The 21,550-nt window shown below is 32.2% G+C and overlaps 2 protein-coding genes across 2 annotated transcripts in view; one reads left to right on the top strand and one right to left on the bottom strand.

Annotated features, from left to right (window-relative positions):
• Positions 1-21,550, bottom strand: part of LOC132901802 (uncharacterized) — a 129,037-nt gene that overhangs the window by 13,939 nt on the left and 93,548 nt on the right. The window lies entirely within an intron of this gene.
• The window catches only part of LOC106134527 (nitric oxide synthase-like), a 29,669-nt gene that overhangs the window by 2,193 nt on the left and 5,926 nt on the right, over positions 1-21,550 (top strand). The window contains exons 2-19 of the mRNA XM_013334611.2: positions 11,026-11,162; positions 13,044-13,206; positions 15,053-15,144; positions 15,586-15,727; positions 16,372-16,511; positions 16,872-17,046; positions 17,226-17,407; positions 17,741-17,855; positions 18,502-18,732; positions 18,918-19,022; positions 19,114-19,187; positions 19,299-19,402; positions 19,519-19,748; positions 19,973-20,218; positions 20,327-20,480; positions 20,720-20,889; positions 21,076-21,286; positions 21,393-21,480. Of these exons, the coding sequence (XP_013190065.2) occupies positions 11,026-11,162; positions 13,044-13,206; positions 15,053-15,144; positions 15,586-15,727; positions 16,372-16,511; positions 16,872-17,046; positions 17,226-17,407; positions 17,741-17,855; positions 18,502-18,732; positions 18,918-19,022; positions 19,114-19,187; positions 19,299-19,402; positions 19,519-19,748; positions 19,973-20,218; positions 20,327-20,480; positions 20,720-20,889; positions 21,076-21,286; positions 21,393-21,480 (2,759 nt within the window). The remainder of the gene's footprint in view (positions 1-11,025; positions 11,163-13,043; positions 13,207-15,052; positions 15,145-15,585; positions 15,728-16,371; positions 16,512-16,871; positions 17,047-17,225; positions 17,408-17,740; positions 17,856-18,501; positions 18,733-18,917; positions 19,023-19,113; positions 19,188-19,298; positions 19,403-19,518; positions 19,749-19,972; positions 20,219-20,326; positions 20,481-20,719; positions 20,890-21,075; positions 21,287-21,392; positions 21,481-21,550) is intronic.

Here is a 21,550-nt window from a genome sequence, read left to right as displayed (position 1 = left end):
TACTGATTGACTTGTATGCAAACTAAGATAAATCATAAATGTCTGTGTGTGTACTTGACGATTGAAAACATTAAATAAAGCAAAACATACTTTTTAAACTCTGATCAGTACAGTTTCTTCATCGTGTTTTTACCGAGAATCAAACCCGGGACCTTGTAACTCAGATGGAAGCACGTAACCACTGCGTTACAGAGGCCGACAGATCTAAATCGCCTCGGGGCTTGAACGTGGCTTACATGACTATTGGAGTTTTCTATAACATTCACTCTAAATAAAATAGTCAGCAATTGGTCACGAGTTGAATTTTTATTAAATTAATCTATATAATCTAAAACAAGCTCCATTAGATACCTAAGTGGCCCCGATATGAATGAATCAATTTTATTTTATTAAGTAGGCATATATAATTTTATATATATTGACAACAATAAATAATAGTTTGGTGCATTAAGTAGCGATTGATATAACTATGTTGCGTGTGCTTTCTTCCGCAGCCCTGCCCGCATGTATTTCATACTATATGTATAAAGATCGATTCAGTGGTTTTAACGTGAAAGGTGGACAAACAAACACAATTTCTCATTTATAGTACACACTATACACTAGCTTTAACCCGCAGCTTCTTCTTTGGCGCCACCTACACGTGCTAATTAAGCACCCCTACAAAAGTATACAGGTTTGTCGCAAATCTCACAAAAACTTTAGTTTTTACCAGGATGAAAAATACTCTATGTCCTTCAAAAGACTCATACATGCGCAAAATTCCAAGAAGATTCGCTTAGTAGATAACGCGTTAAGAGACAAGAAACAAACAAACAAATACACTTACTTTCGCCTTTATAATAGTTGGGTTATTGGATGTAAGAATTTTTAATTAACCTTTTACTAGGCAATCCCTTATATATGCTCATAAGCAATAATTTATGAAATGTGAAAAATGCTTTTTCTTTTGTATAATAAAAAAAAAAGAAGTGATAGAAAGATAGAAAAGATAACACATAACCCTTAACATTCGTTTAGAAGCCTAAGGTTGGCGACATAATAAATTTATATAAAGAATGATACAAAACATGCAGGATACGTATAAAATGCGCGTAAAACCGATACTAGTTCTAATCTTTGGTCAATATTTTCCCAGCCCTATGCCGCCTGCACTGTGACTTAACAAAGTCAATATTTGCAGCTTTTATAAACATTTGCATGACATACGGCCACGTACCACGGAAAACGTCGCCAAGATTGTGTGAAGAATATAAAATATATTCAATAACGTGTGTTATGATTACTCTTGTAAATACTTACGATGATTTAAATGATATTTTGTGGTCCTTGAGAATTATTCGTACTTATATGAGAGAGTGCATTGTGCAAAAAACCTTACAGGGAATTAAAAGTGTAACCACCAATATATAGTAATGAATGAAAATACATACATATGGTCACGTCTATATCCCTTGCGGTAGACAGAGCCAACAGTCTTGAAAAGACTGGATGACCACATTCAGCAATTTGGCTTAATAGTGACATATGAATGAAAATTGACCAAAAATTTAGAGATGTAACGAGTAATATCATATGTTATGTAAAAAATCTATGTAAATAACGTTTCTGTTCATGATAAAGGATACTGCGTGCAGGGGCAACAAACATATAAATAAACTTATTTCGCATTTAAAATATACATAAGTTGAAATTTTTGCTGTATTTGACTTTCGAGAAATCATTAAAATTTTATTCTATGCCTACACACAGGTCAGTAATGGTAGTATATTAACATAAGACTCAATGATCATATTCACATTGTACCTAACTAATAATTATGTATCATAAAATATAACAGACGCAATTATCATTTGTGATGTATTAGGGAAGTAAAGAATGATTGGTTTTCTTGTATGAGACTTATTCAGTGAATAGAATATCTATTTATAAAAGCTGAAATAATTTATCAATTTGATCGAAATTCACATAAACAGTTTTTAGAATATACATAATACTATTATCACATTTGCTTGCGAGTTTCTTCTTCTTTTGTAACTCTTTCACAAAAATCTGCTAAAATATGTGATGTTGAATGAATAATTATTAGTAAAATAGGTTGTACATAGTCATCATTTCATACGGGGGGACGCTTTCAAGGTTTCAAAATATTACAAAAGTGACGAAACCGGTATCTTTAAATTAGCAATCGTTATGTCAAATTTTATTAATCAACATCACTAGTTCGAAAGCTGAAAAATTAAACCTGTGTTTCAATATACACTTATATCGTTTCAAACTTTATTAAAAAAAGGTTTTGATAACAAATATATATTTTATGTTTTAATTTTATTAGATACAGATAATATTTAGTACAGTTTTTAATTTTAAAAACCTTTTAATGTATTAGCTTCTCTCGCCAGTGAATATCAGTAGACAAACCTCCTTTTTTTTATTTCATTCTTGATCATAAACAATTAAAAATTATGTAGAACAAATGACTTAATCTGAAAGTAATATTAAACTCAGCAAAATGAATAAAGAAAATAATAGGAACCATTTCAATATCCGCTAAATTTCATTCAGACTTTTCTATTTAATGAAAAGTCGTGCAAGTTTGTCAAGTTCTCGGATATTTCGCGGGTTAAGACTTAGACTTTCTTACAAATTAGATCTTTTTTTATGTTTGATAGGAATTATCTGAATTGGGATGACACGGAGTACTGAGTTAATAAAAAGAAAATTTCAATGACATGTTATGTATTCTTCATATCTATTTCAATATTATTCTCTTCTATTTAAATATTATATTTGGATATTAATCGAACTCTTCTAGTGAGTTATGAATGTGCAAAACCAGTAAAGGACCACTGAAAAAGCGATAACTTTATTCAATTGCATCTTGCAAAAACAGAATTATGTCCCAGGATAGAGTAAAGATATATACAAAAAATATTATATTTGGCATAGGTATATATACTAGGTATTTTTTGTTAAATGTCATATGACTAAAAAGGAATTATATTTATCTTTTAAAAAAAATATTACCATTTTACAAGAAATCAATGGGAAATCTCAAAAATATTCAAATCTAAGAGCTTATCAACTGAAACGGAAAATACTATGATTGAAGCGAGTGGAAACGGTACAGGCACCCCACGAATTTCCAAAAATCACTAAGGCCAATTGACTTAGCACATGGTTGAATAGGCGGTAGATTGCTTTTCCAAATCCCACGAATTGGCTGACTTGCTTCCAATCTAGTAGGAAATATCAGCTGGCTTATCGGCAGTTCTGCTACTGTAGGTATATTTTTTATAACTATACAAATTCTACTGATAGATAAATAAATTTGAGTCCCTTTCCCTAAGAAGTAAACATCTTCCCGTTTGTACTATCCTTTCATTATTTTTTCGCTTTGTCCATAGGTATTCATTACTCTCTTCATGCAGTCTGTTTAGGGTAGTTCTGATTTGATCTTTCGCCAGGACTCGCCGATTAGATCAAGTTACGTTTGTCTTGCACTAAATAAATAAATATCCTTTGATTTGGAAATATTTTTTTATGTAATAACTCAACGTGCCAACAGTTTATGTAATTAATAGTTAGACCTTCATTGCCAAATAAAAAAAAAACAATGACCGTAAGTAAAACTTTAAAACTAGCACTAATTTTGACACCTACGTATCAATTACTTGGTGGTCTGTTCCAAATTCAAATCAACCTTTTTTAATGTGGCGACTCAGACGACCATGTGAACACATGAAGTGTAAATTAAAGAACAAAGAACCTATTCGATATTTAAAATAATGACCAAGTTTCCCGGACTCCTAGTTAGTGAGCCACTAATATGTTGGAAATTATGTACGTAAAATTTGAATTGGGCTATGTTCTATTTAAAAAAAAAATGGAATCGTACAAAAAATATAACATATGTATAATTAACACAAGTCTTAAACTTTCTTTGTTAGGGGTAGTATAATCTGTGTTATTCGTTTCGCATTAAATTTATTTACTATCGATCCATACTTATTTGTCAAATTTGATATCATTGAAATGAAACCTACTTAAATATTCCGGCCTGCTCACTTTTGAGACACACACACAACAATATATTTTCTGAAAATTAATGTAACTAAGTACCTATACATGTAATATTTTGTATTCCACGACACGCACAAAGAAATTCGTAATATTTCGTCTTTATCACATCACGTTCCGTTATCATATGTCATCAAAGAAAATCTGTCTCCTGATGGAGTAAGCAGGAATCGGGAGTGCCATATCTCTCCCTACAGTGTCATCAATATTCACAATATAACAGTGTATCAAGGTTATGAGCGCTATGTTTGGTTTGTTGTACTTGATTGTACAATAGTTTGTTTGTAAATACTTTATTGTACATAACACAGTTTTTGTAGGACATGAAAATGAGGAATTTCTTCTAGTCAATCAATTCAAATCAAATTTGTTGTAAATGAAAAAAAAATTGGCCTTTGAGTCCAGACACTATTGATTCTGCCTATCCCGTTAGGGATATGTGATAAGTGTGGGTATGTTTTTGATATAAAGTAAAACTAGTTGAACGCGGCCTTTCATTCGTTTCGTTAAGCTCTGTCAACCGGAAAAAGGATACACTCGATTATTTATAAATAAAGATAGCAATTAACATACAAATATATTGTAAACAATGATATAATTAATTCAAAAGTCAAATCCAATTCTGTACTCCATTTCAGTATGTTTTACACCAAAAGGAGGCAAAATATTTTTAACGAGTAAGCATAACTGGCTTTAAAAAATTACTCTCTGGCTCTGCGCTAGCCGAAAATTCTTTGGCACTGTTTACACTCCATTCAAGGACTTTGCGGTACATTAAAAATAGAATTAATAGCTTTATTTCCCATAGAACTGCCCTGACCTCATTGTTGCCTAAAATTATCCCACGATGAATTATTAAAACCGAAGATCAAGCGTAAAGTTATGTATGCTAATAACTTGAACTTCATAACTTTGATATTAATTATTTATCCAATTAAGTGACGAATGATCTGTTTATTCAAAGTATAAGTTGACGTGTTTATTATTCAATCTATGGTTATTTTCTTCCAACTATAGCATAAATTATTTAATCTACAACATACACACCTAGTTTCAGGTATTGAATAAAATAAAATAATTTAGATTCATTACTGATGCCGATAATGGTGCCGTGTGGTTCATGATTACTCTATAACTTTCCCATGGATATCGTAAAAGACGGCTAAGGGAATGGCTAATAAACTCGTTGTTCTTTTTGTAGGCGATGGGCTAGTAACCTCTTACTATTTCAATTAGCTAAACGTGGCCTTTTAGTCTTTTCAAGATTGTTAGCTCTGTCTACCCTGCAAGAGGTTTAATCGTGATTGTATTTATGTACGTATGTCATTACTGAACCAAGTATTCTCAAATAAAGTGAAGTAAATGAAGATAAAGTACCTATTGAAATGTCTCTAGCTTTGAGAGTGATTGACAATAAATGAATTTATCTTATCAATGAGTTCAGATTTCGTATCGATAAGAATAGTTTCTTATTGATAAGCTTCAAAGTGACCACACCTTTATTTTAGAGAACTAGTTTACGCCCTTAGCTCCGCCCGCGAGAAACTATGAAATGAAATTATGCATATTTTACCAACATCTTAATATCACACACACAGTGAGTTTTTATAGGTGTCGTAACTTCTGTGAGAATGAGATGAGTTTTTTCACAATGGTACCGTTAGGCGGATATGGGGCTGGGAAATACGCGATCTAACAATTGAGCTCAACAATGCCTCCATAAAATTAGATGTCGAGATAAAAAGGAATTAAACCAGGACTGATTCGATACCAGAAATACCCGGTGATTGTCCATTTCAAATTCGATTCGAGGTAGCGACCTCCAGCCGTGACCGATTCCGTTTATGAGTACAATTTCTAGGAAATGATACATTTAATTTCAGAAGGAAGGTAATTACAGACTCTTAGCTTTGTCGGTTAGATATTTAATTTAAAAAAGGCTTAGCTTACCGAAGAATTTTTGTTTCAAGTTAGATATACATACCTACATTAATCCGATTTCTAACATATGCTCTTTTCTTAGAGAAAAATTTTGTGAATTCAGTCAACTGGATATGCATGTTCCAAGTAAGCTTAGGGTGGGTCAGAAGTCGCTTCGAGAAAAACCTGACTTATCCAGTACATTTTATCCACGAAGTTGGGCCCTCAGTCGCAGTATAATATGCTATACATAAAACATCATCATGCATCCATGGTAAAGCTCTTAATATAAAGACACAGTTTCTTACTTAACCTACACCCATATATTCCTTCAAAATGATAATTCAAGAGATATTACGATGTATTCAATGTCACGTGTGTATGAAGGTAAATATTTTAATACATACATACAAATCGTCACGTCTATGTCCCTTGCGGGGAAGACAGATCCAATACTCTTGAAAAGACTGATAGTCCACGTTCAGCTGCTTAGCTTAGTGATAGAATTGAGATTCAAATCGTCTAAAAGAAGATTCCCAAGTTTATAAGCCTATCCCTTAATCGCCTTTAGAATAGAATAGATTTATTTTCGAAATTGGATACAAGGAATCGCTTATTAACGTCACTTCACTCAAATCTAATTATAACTACTGTTTCTACTACTTTAACGACACTTGTGGGAAAGAGATGGAGTGGTCCTGTTCTTTTTCCTATTGGTGCCGGGAACCACACGGCACTATATATTTTAATTTGTTATCTAAAAATCGAATCTAATCTGACCACGGTAAAAGCTTTTCGTTATACACTTTGACGAACAAACATACAGATAAGACATATCAACATGACATAGGTACAGTAATTTATGAGAAACAGCCTATCAAATTATGCGTTATCGTGGCAGTGTAAAGATAATAAACCTTACTGCTAAAGTTTATAAATTATTATTATTATTTTTGTGCCAACAGAAGTTAAGATCTTTTTTAATATAACAAAGGAACTCAGCATATGAAATTCTTTCTTCTTTTGTTGTCGTTCATAGTAATCCTTCATTATTCTAATCCACTATTTGAATCTCAATTCTATCATTAAGTCAAATAGCTGAATGTGGCCTATCAGGATATTTACGTGATTATATGTATTCTGTATGTATGTTTGTAACGTAACATACCTAAACCTTTTTTTGTTGGAAAAGTTATCATTTCATTAGTTGTAGGTGTTTATTTTTTTAGTCGCGTTATACGACATTCACGGGAAAAGATGCGAGTAGTTTAGGGGAATCGCGCAGCAAGTAATATAGTCTAAGCTATTTTCCCTTTCGACTAGGTTTATCTCCTGTTATTATCATTTATTTTATTTTATTATTCACAATTTGTTTTTTTTTAGTTGATGTCCTGTGAAAATTCAGTATTCTGTGTCGTTCCGCCGCTTTTTCTGCTCATGCGCTTTGAAAGCGGTAGTAGATATAATTAGAATTAAGTTATGTTGACGTCAATAAGTGATACCTTGTATCCAGTTATGAAAAGAAATCTATTCCATTCTAATAAACTTCTATGAACGTAATAACATAACAGATAATTGTATCATTATTACGTAGTGGCCTCTCATTCATATCTACTTAATTGAAGTGATGACGCCTACGATAGGTGAGAAGAACTATGTCTGATGCTATGGTCGTGGTATCTTTGAAACTATGAATCATAATTGCGAAAATTGTCAAGTCACGAATTTTATGCGGGTTCAAGGAGACTGTAATGATCATGATTAGGTACAGAGCACAGAAAGTCGGCGTCTTTGCTCTGTGGTTTAGCTAATTGATCAGCTGAGCAGACCGTAGGGAGAAGAGTACGAATCAAAGGAATTATGTATGTAAAATGTCTTTGGTACGAGTAGAATGATACGAATAATGAATAATGCGCGAAAACTATTTATTATAAAATGCCAGATATCACACTGCCAAATTATACTTAACAAATAAATATATATGCAGAGAAAGCGCAGTTTGGTACTTGAAATACGATACGATAATTAAAAATTAACGCTTATAAAATATTTTTTTCAGACAGGAAATCAAAACTAAGAAGTTTAACTCATATTAATTGAAAGTTAAAGAAAATGTTTTTTAAAAGTGTCAAATTTGTGTACGGTAAAAACATATTTTAGTTACTATAATTTAATATAAATATGCAAAGAGCTTTATAATATCTGGTATGTATAGGTATATTCTCAGACATTTTATATTTCCTAATATTCAATCAACAAGAAGAAATCTGCTTTAAAGCCCGGGTCTGACACAGCCAATTAAACTAAGTATTTATTTACCTTGAAATATGTATTTAAATGCTCAGTACGAGTATGTAAATACAGTTTGGATACAGGTGCTCGGTAGAAGTTAAGGAAACTATACTTGGTATTTAGTAGGAATATCTTATAAAATTGCGAAAATGTTGGTACTAGACCATATGGGTTACCTTTAAATAACATACGAGTGACACACCTTTAATTATTATGAATGGTAAAGCGTCTAAATATTTGGGAAGGTAGATAAAAGAACCACTATCAAGTAGTTCTTTCACGATTATTCTCCTAAATTTAAACTCTAAATATTTTTATTTATTTTGATGTATAGTATTATGCTCTGTAACTAGAGATTATAATGTTAAAATCTCTTGGTAGCGAAAAATTGACGAACAATCTCTATAAAATATCAGACATCTATAAAAGTCAATAAAATATTAGTTAGTCAATCGGGTATTGGTTTGAGGGATGCCGCTTGACAAATTTTTGGAATGGAGTCACTCTTATAAAGTTTCACCTTCAGTTTCAGACAAAAATAGTCATGTGACTTCAAATTTGTTCAATAAATTAGTGAAAATTAGCATGATGGTGAAGCGTGGGCGTTACGGTTTAGTACGGACAGACGTAAACACTATTCTCATAACAAATCACCTGAAACGCTGTCAATCAATAGTGATGGGTATGTTACATTATCGATAGAAAATTTTTAATAATTTTGTGGCATTTTTTGTAATGCTTTTTGCTAAAATAGTATTAAAATGGCGATTATAATACAAGTTTGTAGTGGATTACATCTTAAGTAATGTTACTACAATACCTGGAGTTATTTTGCAAACCTAAGTTAAATTATATATCTAATTTACCGATGGTTCCGATCGCTTCATTCTTCTTCAAAAGTCATTGAAACTTGTATGCAGTAGGATTTGAACCTGTGCATTTAGCTTATTAGGCCGGATATCTTATCCCGACGCTTTCACGCTACGATACATACAGTTAACCTCTTTTATAACACGAGACCTCTCATTATTCTGTTTTGCATATGTGGTTATACGCAAGGATCTACAATACACCGTGATTGACTCTCACAGCCCTCCACTATTACAGCACTTGTGGTGTTACCATGATGTACTGAATAGAGTATGATTTGATGGTTGGCGATTGATTTGAAGATTATAAATCTTAGTAATAGATGTTTAACAGGGAAAATAGATGTGTTAAACTTTTTGTTAAAGTTTACCTTAGCAGTACTGGCTGGAAAAAAAAAACAAAACAGAAAATATACGAAAGTTTGGCGCGAAATAAAAATCCAGTGCGATGGAATTTATTATCTACCTAATTTTAAAATGAATGGAATTAATATTTTATTTAGGTTAACATTTGGTAAATAAAATTTGAACATTAAGTTTTATAGTCACAAGGTAAGTTGTTATAAACACAGTTTTTCTTTCTACATTTACTGTCTATGTTTATCTAACTTCTAAAACAATATACTCGTAAACTTGACTTTATGTAACAACATAAACACATTACTAAGACCGTACAAGATTTAACTTGCAATTCCACACATGGACAACTCTCAGAAAATTAACAGTAAACTCTGATTAGTTCTAGCAACAAGACAATGTGTTTCTCAACTGATAATTACTGGGACACGGAAACGGAATATTAATCTCTATGCGAGTAGCAAGCAATATCGCGTTTAATGATAAACATTATATTGACTTATTTGCGGATGCTTAAATATCATATTTTGAATGATTCGAATGTGTAAATGTGGGACAAATCACATGAAAGAGACAAACCTAACCCCAAGGTTAGTTTCAGACTTACTAACACAACAACTAAAGTTGTATTTATGATAATCATCTAAAAATAAAAATCCGGGACCTGTGGTTCAGAGGAGCACTACCATTGCGCCAAAATGCCTTCAATTACTTACTTGAATAATCGAGATATTACAAATGATAATAATGCCAACACGGAGTGCGTTCGAAGATATAATGACTTAATTTGCGATTGGAAGCAATAAAAGATTTTCTTTTTTTTATTGAAAATACACTACCCTAAAACCTACGTCTGTAATTATAGTTTCATCATTTTTGAGAAACATTTTATTTTAAGTTATAAAACAAGTGAACGTAAACTGTCCATTGTTTTCGCATCAATACTTTGAAAGAAGGCGGATACTACAATAAGATTACGTTGATTGGCCAAAATAATAACAGTTATCTCAGCAAAGACATAATTTTGTATTCCACCCACGTGTTTCGGAGGTGTTAGAAATATACTTTTGGATTTTCGGTTTCTGAAAAGAAATACCCAGTTATAGGTATTGATATTTTTGGTGTGGTATATTAATGTACGGACTCTCAATGATAAAGTTTTTCTTGTCAGAATTTAAACCACGCAGGTACGAGATTATCTGATGGAACCTAGTCGATAAAGATCTTGTGTTTACTGAATGTTAAGTTGTTGAAGTTAACTTTTTTATATAAATGTTCTTTTTGTTGTTTTATTTTCCCACAGTTCTGAAACGCAAGTTTTCGTTTTAATGGTAGAGCGTTTTGAACTAGCTACCTTAGCGGCTTAGTCGTAAAATTTAAATATTCAGACTAACAGATTTGCATTAAATGCAAATAAATTTTATTATACTGGTAGCATGCAAGAAAAATATGTTACACTTTCGGGCTTTTTTATTTATTTTATTTTATAAAGATTATTTTTTTGCAGAATACAAAATGCTCGGAGAAGGTCTGTCAGGCGAGCATCATGGATATCCCTGGTCGAGGCGACACACCAAGATCTGCTGAAGAGGTGTACCAAGATGCTGAGATCTTTCTCAAAGAATACTATACTTCAATACGAAGGTAACTTGTAAGGAATAAATAACTTATTTGTATTGGACGGGAACAAGTTATTTGGATTTAAAATTTTCAAACATTTAATATATGATGGCATGCAAATATACAATATTAGGTGGTTACATACTAACCAAATAGTATATTGTAGCGAAGTTAAAATGCATCTTAACATATCGCATTTAAAATAACATGTTCACTTTCAATATAACATGAATTCAATGAATTCGTTCAATAATGAAAGGCAATAAACTCATAGGAAATCCGTTCAAGGTTTGAAAAAGTAAGAGCTCTTTCTTATAGATAAAGGGTTATTTGTCAGAAAAAACTATTTTTCATAAATACACTTAAAAACTGTTCTTGACTTGTATAGCATAAAAAAACAGTTACAACTCTGACTTAAACCCAGAGATCCGGTACGGCTAATTTATATTTAAATGTTGGTATTTCCAACGCTATTACGAGTATTTACTTGAATTATATCAAATCTTGAGACGAATGCGAAAATATGTAATTTAATCTAGTTTATTGCCGTAACCAATTTGAATTAGCATACAAATTAGGAGGTGATAACTTAATTACGACCGACCAAGAAATCCCTAGAGTCTTAGAGGTCATCTATCTTTAAAGTGTACTAAACCAGTTATTTTTTATAAGTAAGATGAAACCTCCTCCTCATGGCTATAGTCCCGACTACATTCTCACCACTCTGACGAGGAGTTCGGGGTACGTCCTCGGCCATGGATCCTGGATTGAATCTTTACAGTCTTCACATTCTTAAAAAGTCTGATAGGTCACGTTCAGTTGTTTTTTGGCCTATTGATAGAATTGAGATTCAAATAGTGGCAGGTTAGTAGCCCATCGTCTAAAACAAGAATCCCAAGTTTACAAGCCTATCCCTTAGTCGCCTTTTACGACATCCATGGGAAAGAAATGGAGTGGTCTTTTTTCTATTGGTGCCGGGAACCATATGTTCATCGTTTCTATCAGTAAATCTACACACGGATATGTATGAGCACCTATTTGAAGATAATCCGCCCGTTTATAACGCGATCACATACATAGATAAAAAGCCGTTTATACTCTAAATTAATTAGTAAATTAAGTGGTTCGCGGTCAGATGTATATTGTTTACATTTTTTGTCGTTCATTTTATCCGTGTTTTTTTTTGTGATTCGAGATCAGAGTTTCGTTTATTATTTCGTTTCGTTTTCGTTTATTATAGTTATTATAAATAATTCTGCCATTTTTGTCTTTGTACATTGAAAATTACGAATTATGTAACTAAGAATTTAAAAAAAAAATTGTAACTGTTTATTATTTTTATATTCAAGGCAAAGGTTTCGTGTAAAAACCGGACTTACCGTAACACAAGATAATAGTCAAAGGCGCACCCCAGGCTCTTTCCAGAGAGATGAAGATGCGACTAGGACTAAAACCAGAACGAATAACAAAACACATAATTGGTCTAGTCTATGGACGAAATAAACCATTAAAATATCTTCAATTCTAAGAATTTTGGCAAAGTGTCTACCATATGTAAGGTCAAACTGACTTGCTTTCCTTGAGCGGCTCCGGGTAAATGAACTCAACAGCTGACAAGATCAGGAGAATCAAGATTAATTGAAAATAAGTCTATAGTAATTTCCACACGAAGAAATGCATTAAAAATCCTTAACCGTTTATTCCCGACGTATCCCGTCGTAGTAATTTTTTCTAGATATATTTAATTTCATGAAACACGTACAAAAAGTATTTTAGGCATATTAAATCAATATGGGTAGTTTTCAATATTTAGTTTTTCTCAATTTCCTCTTAAGAAAAATATTATTTTTGTGTAGTTAAACTTTAGAGATATAAGTTCGGATTATAATATCATTATTATTGCAGAGAGAATTCAGAAGCCTTCGCAGAACGGTTGAAGGCGGTGAGAGCAGAGTTGAAAGAAAAAGGAACATATCAGCTGAAAACGTCTGAGTTAGCATTCGGTGCCAAACAAGCTTGGAGGAATGCCTCCAGGTGCATTGGCAGGATACAGTGGAAAAAGCTGCAGGTAAGTTAAAAATAGAACTATTTAAAGCTATAACAAAAACGGTGACAGTTCTGAGCGTGTTCATGGAAAAAAATATTTTGAAAATATTTCAGTTTTTGTGAAAATTCCACAATGAAAAAAAAATATTTAGCACATAAAATTCAATGCAAATCAACATTTAGTTCGGCTATGGCATACAAACGTGTTTAGTACAATTAAATAAACTTTGCAATAAAATAAAGATGTATTTTGTGGATCACAAGTTTTGAAACCAACAAATAATTTGATCATTTATTAGTAACTCCTATAGGATTAAAAAAATAATTATATTAAATCTTGAAAACACAACTCTCCTCTATTCCGTTATAAAATAAGCGATTCAAGCAAGCGCCGACATCCTCATAGCAACTCAATCCAATGAGCAAACGGCGACGAAGCTTCATATTTTAACGTCTGTTTTCCGAAGCTCTCAGCGTCACGTGCTCGGAAACTTGCAAGTCATTCCACTATTACTGTCTCCTTTACTTATTATGTCTATTAATTTGTCTTTTCTGTTCATTTTAAGAATATAGAGGAACGGCTTTTAGTAATATAATATTTTTTTTAATGAACTGTACGCGAAAGTATCTCAGAAGTAGCTTAATCAAGGACAGAGAACGAAAGTAATTATTGCGGCAAAAAAGCGAATACCTAAGTTAAGTACCATGAAACTTTACTAACACAACCTAGAGTCATGGTCAAAGGACACACCAGGCACCTCTCGAGGGAGGTGAGGTTGTAAACAGGATTAACGTAAGGAAAAAAAATAAAGCCCAATAAAACCGATAGCTGAGCTTACAATGAGATATCTAAAGTTTTTGTGAAAATAAAAATCTTTGAAAATGAATGTACAATAATTTATGCACTACGAGTACATATTGTATGGTTACTTTTATTTTAATCGGATAGCATAAATTAATGCAAAAATGTGCTTACGCCAAGCATCGGCTTTCTGGAGAACCGGCCTGTCGTAATGTACATTAAACTACAGAGGTTATTCCCCTAGTTCATTTTTTATTATTATCAAATGCCTTATTAACAACTAGATATTTTTAAGTGAGCGTGTACTCCACTTTATTTTTAAATCTTACTCTTACTCTATTTGCAAAAGTGTTTATTTGAAAAAAGTATTTCTTACCACAGCCAACATATATATGAACTTTTAATTAGGGACAAAGCTGCTTCTCAACTTTATAACGAGATCCAAACGAGTTGTCATTAGACATTATTTAATTTCATGTTTATATTAAAGTTGAGAAATCAAGAATAGTGATTTTTTATTAACTTAATAAAAAGAAGTACTTTTTGTTTTTCTGGCATAAGGTAGTAAGGAGTTTAAAACTTTTTTGTAGACAACATTAAAAATTGTATCTGGCCGTAAAGAAATAGAACATAATATTTGTTTTTCAAATAAAAATTATATAATTTTATTTTTATACAAATTTAATAATGCCAGAAACAGTGCTGTCTTTTTAATAAATGTGATTTGAAATTGTACTTTAAGATTTAGGTACAATAATGTAAACAAATAGGTATAAATTCTTATTACGTTAGGCATATAATCATTGTTTCTTCTGTGTTTCTATTTTTTCATATTCAAAAAAAGATAGATCAAAAGAAGTCGTTCCCAAAAATACATATTATTATCATAACTTTGTGTAATAAATATAGATTCTTTAGGGCAAAATTTTTCTTATACTGATAAAGAAAGTGAACAAAATACACAGGTTTTTCTTTTGTCTCAATCGATAGTCTCAAGAAAAAAAAACAGACTTATGTTCAGTGCGACTTATGCCTAAATAAATTGTTTCTACTCCCGTTTTCCCAGATATTCGATTGCAGGGAGGTCACGACTGCCAGCGGGATGTTTGAGGCGCTCTGTAATCACATCAAGTATTCCACGAATAAAGGAAATATAAGGTAGGAACAAGGTATTTTTATTCCTATTGTGTATTGGTGACAGTACGGTCACTGGATATCCCCAATTTAAACTTTTATACTTCCGCACTTCCTGAATATAGAATTTACGGCACATTTTAAATAGGAAATGACGAATATAATAATTTCTGTAGATGACGTGAAAGACTTTCAGAATAGGTCTTCATGATAAATATAATAGCTATGCCTATAGCCATATGAGGACATTGAGGGGTACCAAAAACGCAATTAAACAAAGATATTAATATTCTTTTTAGTTAATTTCCTAAAAACATACTTTGGTAGTCACTCATTTGCTTCCCTTATATTCGCTTGTGAGCAAGATGTTTGACAAAATAAATACAGCGTTGCATCATCTAAGTTATTCGGAAAATCCCACTTAAATAAGTTTGAATTGTAACTGCAAAGATATTTCATTTCAAGGTCGGCCATAACGATATTTCCTCAACGGACAGACGGGAAGCACGACTACAGGATCTGGAATGCCCAGCTGATCAGCTACGCTGGGTACCTGCAGCCAGATGGAACCGTTTTGGGTGACCCAGCCCGGGTTGAGTTTACAGAGGTAAGAAATTTTTATCCAACCTCGCTATAGTAATTTGAATTATGTAAAGACCGATTTCATGGATCCTATGTTTATTTATTAATTCAATTTTTTTTTTACATACAATGTAGCTTTACGGGCGGATTTAATGCTAAATACATTACCCAATAGTCAACCTTTGGGTTTAGCAGATGAATTACCTTTGTTTGTTTAACTTACCAACATGTACTTTGTATTTAGTGCAAAAGGAATGCGAAGTAGTTTTAAAAATTTCTATGTATGTGTTTTTATATCTTGACGATTTATCTTCTCAAAAAATTTCATCAAATTTCGCGTAAATACATATAAGTAGTTAGAATTATTGAGAATAAAATTTTAATTATATGGTAAATCTTCTCTGGTCTTTTTATGTTTGCTAAAGTTTCCAGGTCATTAATCATATTGTTACATTACTATTACTATTAAAACTCCATTAAATGAGTAGGTTAAATAATTCAACTCGCATTTTATTTTGTAGTCTTAATTTTTTGTTGTGTGATAACATCTAATTTAGGTACAGATGTACATAATAGTATACATTTAAACCACGTGCATCGGTTGTTACTACTGACTGAAGATCAGATCTTAACGATTCCCTTAAAATATTAGCATTTTCTTTTATTCAGATTTGCGTCAAATTGGGATGGAAACCTCCAAGAACAGCGTGGGATATTCTACCATTGGTACTGTCAGCTGATGGGAAAGATCCAGAATATTTTGAGATACCTCGAGAAATTGTTATGGAGGTCCAAATAGAACACCCTACGTGAGTCCATTTAAGATTTTCAACTGTTAAATAAGCCATGATCCAATTCACAACAGGTTTATCTCCACACAGCCATTTTTAAGGTAAATTATCTGCAAGATTTTGATGGTTTTATAGATTATTATTTAATAGAAGGGTGAAGTCTATGCCTACCCTTCTGGGAAAGAGAGGTGATTATATATATGTATGTATTTTCATACCCGCTTACACGCTGTCTTTGGGATGCGGATCCCCAACTATCTAAATCAAGTAGCTGAAAATGCAAAAGCAACTAGGTACTATAAGAAGGCCATTTTTAACATTTTGTATTTAACCACATGTTGTGGGGTTCTTTAGGTTTAAATGTTGTTATAATTACAGATATGACTGGTTCAAAGAACTGAATTTACGATGGTACGCGGTACCATGTGTGTCTAATATGAAGATGGACTGTGGTGGTCTAGAATTTACTGGAACGGCATTCAACGGGTGGTACATGGGAACAGAAATCGGCTGTAGGAATTTGAGCGATTCTAATCGACTAAATTGCGTAGAGGTAAGATTTTATAAATAAAGTTATTATGATACCAAAATCTTCTTACGTAATATAGTTCTAAATGATTAAGGCTACAAATTTGTGCTTGATTTTTGAAAATCTATTTTATCACCCCAGCATCAAATAATTTTCTCACTGAACTCTTAATATTAGTACATCTACGAATGATATTTTTTCAGGCTGTAGCAGAAAAAATGGGTCTTGACACAAACACATACACATCTCTATGGAAAGACAAAGCTTTAGTGGAGATAAATATAGCAGTACTGCATAGTTTTCACAGAGATAATGCGTCCATTGTGGACCATCACTCCGCCTCTGAACAGTTCATAAAGCATTTGGATAACGAAAACAAAAGCAGGTGAGTGAAAAATGTGCAAATTTCTTAGTGTCTTACACTAAGAATTTTTGTTCACTTATGTATTTCGTGTTTGTGTAGTTAAATGAACTCAAGAATGTATGAACATGAACGAACATTAATAAATCGACGTGAAGCCAATGTTACGAAAAAATATTCTAATAACATAGGTGACCTAAAAGGTCTAAAAAGTATGAAGACTCGGGAAACATAATATACTTATTTGAAGAAATTTAAATTTTATTTTCCTTATATGGACATTACAATTCAAAAAATGTCAAGAAACCATTAGGTAAAGAATTTATAAACACGTGTTGTTGTCTGGTTTTGTTTCAGAGGAGGCTGTCCATCCGATTGGGTTTGGATAGTGCCGCCAATGTCTTCATCCCTTACTTCTGTGTTTCATCAAGAAATGCTTCAGTACAATCTCAGACCTTCCTATGACTATCAAGTAAGAATTAAATTATGACCTTCCAAAGCACTTTCATCATTATCTTTCTTATAAACTTATTTTTTGTAAAAACATTTAGTTTTTGTAGCGTAAGGCTGTAGTAAACTTAACACGTCAATGCCTACGTTTTGTGACCGTTTCCTTTTTTTAATCTTACAAACTATCGATCAACATTTTTTAACTGAATCTTATTTTAATTGATACTGAACATTTTATAAATCAGTGAATCTAATTTGGGACTGTAAAGTAAGATCGTCTTTTTTTTGGAATAACATACATAAATTTTTAAGGTTCTTAGCCAATTATAAATTTTAAACAATAACCTAACGTTACTTACCCATCAGTGAATAAAGTTGACATAAACATTGTTAAAGCGAAACAATTTTGCCGGTGACATTCATATCCCAAACAACTTGTGAAACATAGCAATGTTTCAGGAAGCTGCTTGAAAGACCTACTAATGGAATGTTTTATTTAAAAAATTACTTAGCCAATTATAAATTTTGAACAATAAATTTACATACATTTAAAACACTACACCCACTCATCATGGTAAACAAAGTCAAAGAAAACATTGGAAACAGAATTCACCCGGTGACATTCATAGCCCAAAACAACTTGTTTAACACAGTTAGCAATGTTTCAGGAAGCCGCTTGGAAGACCCACAAATGGAGCAACTCTGAAGGCAACAAGCCGGTCCACAGAAAGTTTCACTTCAAGCAGATCGCCCGTGCAGTGAAGTTTACTTCTAAACTGTTTGGCAGGGCGCTCTCCAAACGAATCAAGGCTACCATACTGTACGCTACTGAAACAGGCAAATCGGAACAGTACGCTAAAGAGTTGGGAACTATTTTTGGACACGCTTTCAACGCTCAGGTAAAGACTAGAATAATTTTATTTTTAATAGACTGTGTCATAACGAAGGCTATTTTCTTCGTCTGTTATGTATCCTACATAGTCCATGAATTTTAGATTTAAGTCTGCTAAGATCTTTTTTATTAATGATAATAATAAGGACTCGTCGACGTTATACGTCTACCATATAATCAATTTGGTTCTAGGTTCACAGTATGGCAGATTATGACGTATTTTCTATAGAACATGAGACTTTAGTTTTGATTGTTACATCAACATTCGGTAACGGAGAACCACCTGCAAATGGAGTGGTAAGTTATAAACATTAAATTTGAAGTGATAATTTACAATTGTGATAAAATTATTTGATAAAGGTTCAATATAATTTTACATATATTCTAGGATTTTGCCGAGCAGCTTTTCCAAATGTTATACAATGAGAAAAAAGGTCGAGATTTCAATGACTTTAATCCAGGGTAATCTCTCAAACGTTTTTTATGCTTATAAATGTCATAATAGTATATTTTTAGCTTATTAGTTCCAAATGGGTAGGTTTAGTTAGCTCACCATTCTCATTTTATTTTCAGAAACTACAAAATACCAACCCCTAAATCGTTAATGAGGACCAACAGTTCAATGTCACCAACTATAGAATTTAGTCGACAGTTATCGCGGTTGGAATCTAATAAAAGTGAGAAATATTATTTAATTAATTTTATTGTGAACTACTTATTTAAGTGAACTTTATTTATGTCCATTTTTTAGATTACGGCAGTGTTGTGTTAACAAAAATTATTTTGTTCATAGGTAGTGTAGCAGGATCTTCAACAGTAGACCACATAGGACCACTAAGTAATGTTTGCTATGCAGTATTCGCTTTGGGTTCCAGTGCTTACCCAAAATTCTGCAATTTCGGTAAAACCATGGACAAAATTCTGGCTGACTTAGGCGGTGAGAGAATATTAGAATTAGTTTGTGGTGACGAAATGTACGGACAGGAACAACAGTTTCGTGCTTGGTCCTCCAATGTTTTTCATGTGAGTTTTATGTTAATTAAACTTTTGTAACCATTATCTATTTTTTTTTGCCAAACTGCGGTGGCTGACCGGACTAAATGAGTTATACATATACATATATTCTTACGCACATCTTTTCATTTCACACATATTTTTTTTCCTTGTAAGCTTATTTAGTTAGTGGTTATTTGACCTAATTTCTTCTAAACTATAGTCTTACACTATAATTATCTTTCATATTTCAGGTCGCTTGTGAAACTTTTTGTTTAGAAGAAAACGAAATGGTTAAAGACGCCAAAAAAGCCTTGGGAACACTGCCACTGACAGAAGAAACAGTAAGATTAGGAAGAACAAATACGAATATGCCGATAAAATCCGCATTAGAATCTGGTTTTAGAAAAACACTTACCACGTGTAAAGTAAAAGAGAATAAGGTTTTGGGAGATTACACTGCAGATCGAGCTACTATTTTTGTAGATATGGAACCAGAAGTAAGTAACTTTTTATTGCTTAATATTTATTTCTTGACTTTTTGTTTACTACTTAAATACCCTTCTGTATTGATATATAAACAGTGAACCTTTATGTATTTTTTCTAGCATGATCTGAAATATGAACCCGGAGATCATGTCGGTGTGATGGCATGTAATCGAAAAGAAATAGTTGACGCTATTCTGAAAAGATTAAAAGATGTACCGGATTGTGATAAACCTGTGCAATTAGAAGTTATGAAAGAAACACTTACACCAACTGGTAAGTTTGTTGATCACAGAATATTTAAGAAATCAATATTGCCGATAATAAAAGCCTGAAAATATTAATTTATGGTCGTTTTATCTATATCTATTTGATGTAATAAATATCTAATAGTATTAAAATCGATGATGAAGCATTTTATGGATGTTGTGTCTTTGATTATTTTTTAAATGTAGTAGCATTATTAAATTTGTTTTATGTAGTAGTAATCAATGTTATTGTTTTTATGTTAACAGGCGCAGTGAAAACATGGGAAAAACACGAAAGGATTCCTACTGCTTCAGTTCGGGATATATTTACCAGGTTCCTGGATATCACTACACCGCCTTCGACGAAGATATTGAAATATTTAGCCAATTGTTGTAGTAATAAAGATGAAAGAGAAGAACTCATGACTTTAGCCACGGTAAATATAGACAACGATTGAATTCTTTATTAACAATAAATAATTCTTTTTTAAATTCAGTATTTCTGTTCACATTAAATCCTGTTGTTATCATTTGATTATATTTATACTTGCTATAGTTTTTTTATTTTATAAAATCTATATTTTTCATTTAATAGTGAATAGTAATTGAATATGGCTTTACAGGATTCTACTGCCTACGACGATTGGCGACACTATTTATTCCCACACTTAGCTGAAGTATTGGCTCAGTTTCCATCATGTAGACCTTCAGCTTCTTTACTAGCGGCTTTGTTGCCACCGCTTCAGCCAAGATTCTATTCCATATCATCATCACCACTAGCCCATCATCAGAGGATTCATGTGACTGTTGCTATTGTTGTCTACAAAACGAAGAGTAAGTTTTATTAATAAAAATAGTTTGGCTTAGACACATTTTAACTTACTTATTTTAATATTTACGAAAATACTGTCGGAAAATAAACTTATAAATTGGTTTACAGATGGCGATGGACCAACACATTATGGTGTGTGCTCGAATTATTTAAAAAGTTTGAAGCCTGATGATGATGTTATAGTATTTGTTAGAAAGTAAGTATGATATGAAAAATTCAATATACACGCGTACAAAACTTAATGGAACTGTAAATGAAATACTAAC

The sequence above is a fragment of the Amyelois transitella genome, chromosome 5 (genome assembly GCF_032362555.1).
Source record: "Amyelois transitella isolate CPQ chromosome 5, ilAmyTran1.1, whole genome shotgun sequence".
NCBI classification, from domain to species: Eukaryota; Metazoa; Arthropoda; class Insecta; order Lepidoptera; family Pyralidae; genus Amyelois; species Amyelois transitella.
This window is presented reverse-complemented; position numbering and strand designations above follow the sequence as displayed.